At 37.9% G+C, this 8,961-nt stretch overlaps 1 protein-coding gene across 1 annotated transcript in view; it reads left to right on the top strand.

The window, feature by feature from the left end:
* LOC112138072 (histone H3, embryonic-like) overlaps positions 1–486 on the top strand; it is a 1,197-nt gene extending 711 nt beyond the window's left edge. Inside the window, exon 1 of the mRNA XM_024260644.2 lies at positions 1–486. This exon is cut by the window's left edge and continues 711 nt beyond it. Coding sequence (XP_024116412.1) covers positions 1–79 — 79 coding nt within the window. The 3' untranslated portion in view covers positions 80–486.
* The last annotated feature ends 8,475 nt before the right edge of the window (positions 487–8,961 follow it).

The raw sequence follows: 8,961 nt of genomic DNA, 5'->3' as shown, positions 1-8,961 counted from the left end.
CGCCATCCACGCCAAGAGGGTCACCATCATGCCCAAAGACATCCAGCTGGCCCGCCGCATCCGCGGAGAGAGAGCTTAAACTCTCCTGGTGGATTTTCTACACAAACCAACGGCTCTTTTAAGAGCCACTGACATCTCTCTGGAGCTTTCATCCTGTCACATTTCAGTTTTCTAACACACTTGACAATTTGAAGATTATAACTCTAGTTAAATATTTGTATATTACTTACTGTACCTTGTGCACACATATATGTTCTGAACCGCAACTTCTGTGGAAAAAAGTGTCTACCATGATGTCATCAAAGACCACAAAAAATCTCCCCAAGCTAACCAGAGAAATCCGTTGACCCCTATTTTTGCAATTTGAAAAAGTTTTTTGTGAGTGATCTATGTCAATCCTGGCAGGAAGTTGCATCAAGATGGTGAATGACTGAAATGGTTCATTTCAAGCAATCAGGAATAATACATGGAAGAAAAAAAAAAAAAGTTACAAGTAGATCACTTGAAAGGGAGTAGGAGGAAGAAAACTTATACTATCCCATCCTGGCTCGACCATACCATTTTCTATATGTGAATTATCAATATCCGGTTCAGGACTTGATATCAAATGTTAATATTTTACAATAATAAATGCAGGTTATAAAGAATCATTAATATTGTTGATGTAATCAAATTTCAAAATATCCACAGACAAATCATTTATATTAATCAGTAACAGTAATGTAAATATTCTCATTAAAAGACAAATTGTGCAGATAGTATTCATCAAAGAATTACTGTGATACTACAAAAAATAATAAAGGAAAATTTGTGCATATTGTATTTAAAGACTTTTTGTAATAATTATCTCTATTTGTTAATGCAAAAAAACAACTTTTTTTGCACACTCCACTCCACGGCGCTTCTGCGTCCAGAGTGATTCAGGTGTAATAGGTGCTCTTTAAATACACAAAGTTATAGATAATTTCACATATCCATAAATAGAAACGCGTTTCAAATACACATTTAATACAAATAAATACAAGTTTAAAACCTACTAAGGGAGTGAACTTCTATTCTTTATTGAAACTCTTTCGCCTCCTCAGATCTGCAATAATGTTCTTAAAAACAGTCACTGTGAATCATTAAAATTAATGAATAATGTGATGTAACGAATATTATTAGGATGCAGAGTTCTAAAAGTGTCTGAGAGAGAGACTTTTGAACAAACTTCTTTAAAGAAGATGCTGACTCCATCAGCTGTCTTCTCCAGCAGAGATTACAGACAAGCCTCTGTGCCACAAACACCCGCAACTTGTGTTGTTTGTAAGTCTGTTAGACTCCTCACCAATACTCTTTTTTTGCCTCAGCATTTTATGGATTTCTCTTATTCTCATATCTTGTTTTCACTACTGTCATGGTGTTCACTTGGAGCCTCCAGTCTAGAAGAGTCCATGTTGTCCTCTTCTTCAGATACATTATTCCTCTGTATATGGATGAACAGGGAAAAGCTGTTCTTGATCAGAAGGCTCCAACGGCTTCTCAAGACTGATGTGAACCAGTTGCAGGTGGATGAACTTCACCCTGCGGTGGAAGATTCCTCAGTTGTTCTGTCTGGGGTTCAACAACAGCAGCAAGAGAGATGCTGCAGATTCATTCATTTATCTTCATGTCCGCTTCTTCCCTTTCGGGGTCGCGGGGGTGCCGGAGCCTATCCCGGCTACTGATGGGCGAAGGCGGGGTTCACCCTGGACAGGTCGCCAGTCTGTCGCAGGGCCTCAATCACACACAAATCCACACCTAAGGGCAATTTAGAGTCACCAATTAACCTATGAAGCATGTTTCTGGACGGTGGGAGGAAGCCGGAGTCCCTGGTGAAAACCCACGCATGCACGGGGAGAACGTGCAAACTCCACACAGAAAAGGTCCCTGCTGGAAGTCAAACCGGGGCCTTCTCGCTGTGAGGCAAGATTGCTAACCACTGCGCCACCGTGCAGCCCATGTTGCAGATTCCTTTCTCATTTTGGGTTTATTGGAATAGAAGCTTGGGCAGCTGAAATAATTGTGACCCTTTAGGCTGCACAGTGAGCATTTGGCCTCTAGGTGGCAGTCTTTAGCTGTGTGGCCCAGAGTACCACAACAATTCAAAACGGGGCAATCTTTCACCTGGTGATCCTCTGCTTGACAGAGGAAGCATCTAGAAACCTGGCCGCTATAGATGATTCTACAATATGGACCTAAGGAGATGGAGCTGGGCATCACCTTTAGGAGTTCATTAATGTTGTACTTTCTCACTCTGTACCTTATGCCGTATTTGTCCACAGACCCGTGGGGGTCGACGTCGCAGCTCCAATTCCGACGTAGAACAAAAGAAAAAAGAAGTCCACAGGCTTTACTGGAAACTACAGGAAATCACAATATCTTTCCAGAAAAAGCTCCACATTGTGGTCTGAGTCCAAAATTTGACAATGACTGACTGTGATGACATCAATTTGAAGAAAGAAATCAATGTCCAAAACTTAATGGATCATCAGGTCTGGAGGCAACCACTTATAGGAAGTGTCTAAGTAGAGTCTATTAACACACAGCCCTGTCTGGGTGCTTCTCACTCACCAACATATTTCAGTCTCACCCACAAGTGGATTAATTTGGATGAATATGGTGTGGAAGTGGTTGATGCCATTTATTTTAAGTCTTTGGTTTGTATAAATCACATAGCTCACACATTTACTGTGGAGAAATCTCTCAAATCGATCACCTCCCTTACTCTGGAAAAAAAAAAAAAAGTCTGTCTTTTTGCAACCAGATATTCTTTAATATTCTTTTCAAAGCTGAACAGAAAACAAACAGCTCACTAGCACTTGTCCACCTGGGCTTTTTTTGAAGCACTCCCAGAGGGTCATTGTATGCCACCTGAAGCTTTTTCATACTGGCCCTTTTATAGTTTGCCGAAAGATGCGTTGTATACAGAGGAGTACAAAATGCTTTAAAAAGTCACCTTGACTTCTTCTGTAAACATGCTAAGCTTCCGAGAGAGAGTGTTGGCTTGGCTGTAGACCACATGACACTGCCTGTAAATATCGGCATCATCTGACATGTCCTCTGAAATTACATGCCCAAGATATTTATATTAGTAGCACATACGAGCATAGCATTTGATAGATAAAAATCAGGGAATTTTTGGTATTTGTCTTGTTTTGTCCGGGAAATCATAATCAAGCTTTTTGTGCATTAAATGTGATGTCATTATCTCGCCCATAAACTGAACAGATGTCTAGCAAGTTTTGAAGCCCAGCAGTACTTGAACTCATCACAACTATATCGTCAGCATACATCAAATGGTTGATGATGAGATCTCCAGCCACACAACCAGTGTGACAGGCTTTCAGCTTGAGGGACAACACATCCAAATACAAATTAAAAAGAATAGGAGAGAGAATACCCCCTTGTCTTACTCCATTGCTAGCTTTTAAAGGATATGACATCTGGTTTCCCCATTTAACCTGCATTGTTTACTGAGCACACCGATAGGCTAAAATACATACAACATTTATGTACACCTCTCTTTGACAGTTTCATAAATATTTTCTTATGATTTACTCTGTCAAATGCTAAAGAAGCATCTAGAAAACACAGAAAAACAGAGGAATTTAAATTCCTATATTTATATATAATTTCTTTGAGAGCATAAATACACATGTCAGTACAAGCTTTTCTTTAACCCAAAATGATTGTCAGTCGTTTTTGCAAACTCTGTGATCCTGTCCAGTAGGATTATCTCAAAAAGACGATATACTGGCCAGAGCTATTGGTCTGTAATTTTCAGAGCTACCAATTTGTCCAGCTTTGTTCTTTAACACTTGTACTAACAGAACAGATATTCAGTCTGGTTAAAAAAAAAAAAAAAAAAAAAAACATGCACAAGAAAAGCTGAAAAAACACTTGCTAAGTAGAGAAATTACCCTTGCACTTGCAAATTTCACATGCTCAGAAGATACCCCATCAAGTCTGTAGCTTTGTTGTTTGACCATTTGAAGATAGCATGGTGAACGTCATCTGTAGTGATTACATCAGCAGTACCAGTGTCATTTGCTACATAAAAATCCCTCTGGACACAGTTGAATATTCTGATGTAGCATTGTTCTACAGTTCTACAATATTTTCAATATACATGACAAAGTGAAGTTCTCTATCACTCTTACCTGCTCCATGTGTGGAAAACCAATGAAAAGTAAAAACAAAAAAAGGTACATGCAGTAAGTGAAAAGCATGCAACAAAAGCTAAAAAAAAATACAAAATAAAAATACAAACAAACAGTACACATGACTCCACAACTTAGTGAAACCCTTACTGTGAAGCCACTTGAAGTGTGCTTGTCTCCTAAAATTTTCAGCTGACACTGTGTCTCTGAATGTAGAGCACACCGGAGACAGTCTCAAGATGGCTGGATCCCTTTCCAGGAGAACAACCTCTTTAAGAATGTCCATGAGGACACATGCTGGAAACTAAAAAAGGTCAGATGAAAATAAAAAATACAAACCTTGTACTTGAAGTTGAAGAAATATGAGGACTGACTATTCATAAAAATGAAATTTTGTTTTCATCACTTTTACTTCACTGTTGAATAATGTCTCCTACCTTGGTGGAGCTTCTTGGGATTATGATTACTTCTGTTTTGTAAGAATATGAAAGCAACCACAAAATAAGCAGATTACCTCCAGTATAAGGCACCTGTCTGCCTAATTCTCATCCTGTAATGTAAAAAAAAATGATGATAATATTGTATGGAAATGAAGATTGTTATCATGTAGCAGGTGAATAGCTTTCATATTGACAATGCATGTTTTTTTTTACACAAATGGTATTGCCATAATCGTTCCCTCTCACCTTTCTGAATGGACTTGGTGAAGGCAACCTCCTTGCTTTTCCTAAAGATGGGCTGGAGAGTCCGCTGTAGAAGAAGAGACACTTTTCTGTCCAGGTCAGTCAAAAGAAATCAATGCCAGTTTGAATTGACTTTACTTGTATACTTCTTCCCTGTTCAGTATGTTTAGTAACAGGGTTTCTATGTGACCACTTCTACAAAAATTCGCTTAACCTGATGTCTTGTCAGAGCAAAAAATGTAAATAACATCAAATTTGCTGGTGCGAGTTTTCCATGCTAGGGGGGCCAACTCTGGTCCTCGAAAGCCACAGTTCTGCTTGTTTTTCAGATCTCTTTTCAAATTTTTGCACTAAAACATACCTCAAGTTTACTTCCAGTTTTCTCTGTCCAGGATCCAGGGTTAATGAGGGCTGCTATACTCTTCTGGAATTGTAGATAAAGCACACGACACACTATTTGAATCAAATGTTTGGTATTAAAATAAGTAAAAAAAATAAAATAGCCTCAGGATGAAGCTTCATGTTAAACCTTTAGGATGACGCTTATTTGCTGTTGTAACATAAAAAAACACAGCAAGATAGACCAAGGTCACACATACAGAACAGATAGTTGTCAGCTCCACCTGCCTGCCTGCTCCAAGCTGGGTAAATCCTTGGAACTATAGTTATCGTAAAGGTTTGGTACAAATTAATAAACATGAACACATGGGTCAAAACCAAAAAAAAAAAAAAAAACATACAGCAACTCAGCAGGTCGACTTCTGGATCTTTCGGGTCGGTCATCACTAATAAGAACATTTTTCTTTAAAAGGAAACATGCACAAACTAAATACCAAAACCATGGCCACAACTATTGAAAAAAAAATGTACCAATAAGACAGATTACATGTCTTTTTACAGACAAGCATTCCCAATTTAAAATGAATAGCAAAAAGCAATAGAATATGATTTGTGATACTATTCTGATACTATATCATATTTTCTCTGAAATGAATTAGACACTTCCAGTACATTCCATATATTTTTTCCAAGCTTAGCCTTTCCGAATCAGGCAAATGTTGCCATCTTTGACTAGGAGCTCTTGAGGAGGTTGGTTTTGGTCTGAGACATAGTCCAACTAAATAAAAATTGAATTTCATGTGATTATGCTTTATATAATATTTTTAAAAGAGAATAAGAAAGTAATTAAAAGTACAAGTACAAAATTGGCGTTATTTCTCAACCAACTTTGACTTATTAAGATTTATTGTAACTGCATAGAAATGCTCCTTACTAGACTGGACTGAAGAGGGTTGAGGTCTTTCTGCCCCTTTGTTCCTGGACTACCATATTGTCATGTGCTATATTACTGTAGGGAGACTGACCACCATATTGGTGGTCAGTCTGCCATCCAAGGGTCACATATGACTGGTTGTACGGAATCTTATTCAAAGTAGATGGATCTGATAATACACAAATATGTAGCAAGACATACTTATACATTTTCAATATAAATTCAATATTTGTGATTACTTATTTGCATCTTACCCTCTAAATTTTATATTTGAGAGTTGAGATGTTGACTTTCTGGTGAGATGCTCTCTCCATAATAGTGGCCACTCCCTTAGGTGTTATGGTGATAAAAGTGTACGGTCCCTGATACCGGCAACATAACGTATCTCCTCTGCATCTCTTTTTTGCATCACCAGACAAAAGAACATCATCTCCTCTTTTGCTGGCTGTCCTGTGCCTTCTCAACGTTTCGCATAACCCACAAAATTTAAATGACATGCAGATAAATGTAAATAATGTTGCCAAAATATATATAACTAATTTACAAAACCAGAAAAAATGAAAAATACATAAATAAAAAAACGGAACTTTCTTCAACAACTCTTGTCAGCCCGCTTCGGATGTACGGAACGTTTAATTGAATATGGTCATCTCCTCCACCCTTCTATCCATGTCTTCTTTTGGCTCTGCAATGTCAAAGTGGTTGTCCAGGGATCAGACGTTCATTACTGTTGGGAGATGTGGATGATGGTGAAACAGCAGAAAGTACGGACTGTGATGAGTGGAGTACTGATCACCTTAAAAGTCTTCATTAGTTCATTTTCATTTCAATGATTTTCTCCTGCATTTTTTAGAAACTAGTTCAAAAAACTCAGTGTTAAAATGTGCAACACTATCTAGCACATGACAAGTAATACAAAATGTGAATGTAAAAATACCAGCTTTGCAGTGTTTATGCCATTCATGTCAGAACCAAGGTGATTGTCCCGTCATTATGTTTATTGTTGACACATTTTCTCAGAGCATGCTTAATATTTTGGTTTGTCCTCTCATCCTTTGAATTATATTGTATTGTAGTATGGTTAAATAGGCACCACTGATTTCTGAAGAGTCCCTCAAGTTATTGAGGTGCTCACCTGCCCGTTGGTCTAGGGATGTTATGCACGGGAGACGGCGTGCTTAATATTTAGCATGGCAAAAATGCTCAATTGAACTGCAGTGACAAGAGCAGATTTGGTTTAAATACATTTCAATAAGGAAAAAACTCGAAAGTGGAACTGAAGATTTAATTGTGAAGATATCTGAAGCATATTACATTTTTAAAACAACTTTATTAAATGTTGCAGCAAAAAAAAGATACAAATCCAAACATGAACATTCAGTATTAAAGTTAAAAGCACATTCGATCAACAACAAATACACACAAGCAGAGGTGGGGACTCGAGTCACGTGACTTGGACTCGAGTCAGACTCGAGTCATGAATTTGGCGACTTTAGACTCGACTTGGACTTTCCTACCTCTGACTCGTGACTTGACTCGGACTTCAGCCCTCTGACTCGGAAAGACTTGCTATTTTCCCCCAAATCCACGGATTATAAAGTATAAAGAATATATGTAAGGCCGCGCGCCGCGGTCTCTGTCTTTGTTTGCATCCGTCTGCGGTGTCGGCCCAACATCCAATCAAATTAGGGAAACGTTTGATTGATGTGACAGTCCAACCAATCAAATTGCAGAAAAACAAAGCCCCTGCCTCCCTTTAAAAGCGCGAGTTCCTGTTTTTAGTTCTGGCATAAAAGTTTATAGATCGTCAACAACAAACGGTTTGCAGTTTGTAGAACATGTGGATTAAAGGATTACTCACAGAGATTCAACAACAACCAACTTCATCTGACTGTAGGAGGAGCAAAATCAAGTAAGTTCTGAGTGAAAGCTGACGCTAGCTTAGCGGCTAACCGCTAACTGCAGTTAAGTGAATTAGACTGTAAGCTCTGTTAGCGGTACACTGTGACACCATGCATCTCAGTATAATCACAGAGTGACAACAGGTGATTTTGACATTTCCACCAATCAGATCTTTACCTGGGATCTGGGCGGGACGCGAGCGATCATAGCGGGACAGCAGGGCTGCTGGGGAGCGGGCTCGGTTGTTCTTGGTTGTTTTCTGATCTAAATCCAGCAGATGTATTATAGAATTCACGGAGATGCTGCATGAGGGTTCTTTATTTCCCTTTTTTCGGTTTACCACTTTTGCTACTTTAAGCTTTATGGTGTGTTTCAGAAAAAAAGCATCCTCTTTCTCTGGGGGTCATATTCCCTCTTGAATATTTGCTGTTCCTTCCTTTTTCATTGACAAAATATTTACATTTACTGCTTTATGATTTTTTTAGTTTGCATGTCTTTATTTTAGTGTTTCACCTGCTATCATGAGATGTGTACTTCTGATAAAAAAGATTTGGCCACCATGATTACAAGTTGTTTTATTCTAATGAATTTTATCATGAATATACTCATAATCTCTGTATTCAGAGTATTTCCTGTTCAAGTACAGCGTGAACAAAGTCATATTTTGTGCATACCTTTGCAATATATTTATACATAAAATTTAATTCAAAGTCACTTTATAAATATATGTACACACACACACATATATATAAATATATATACACCACATTTAGTTTTACATTTAGCATTTTTGTTTTGAATTCTACTTTTCTGTCTTGAATACATAATTTAACTTAATTCCTGTTCGCTTAAAGTGACATATTTTGACAGTAAGTTGACAAACATTTTGTACTATATACAAAAAAAAAAATTGTATTTCAAA

This window comes from Oryzias melastigma, linkage group LG14 (genome assembly GCF_002922805.2).
Source record: "Oryzias melastigma strain HK-1 linkage group LG14, ASM292280v2, whole genome shotgun sequence".
Classification (NCBI taxonomy): domain Eukaryota; kingdom Metazoa; phylum Chordata; class Actinopteri; order Beloniformes; family Adrianichthyidae; genus Oryzias; species Oryzias melastigma.
Note: the sequence above shows the minus strand (reverse complement) of the source record. Positions and strands in the feature narration are given on the sequence as shown.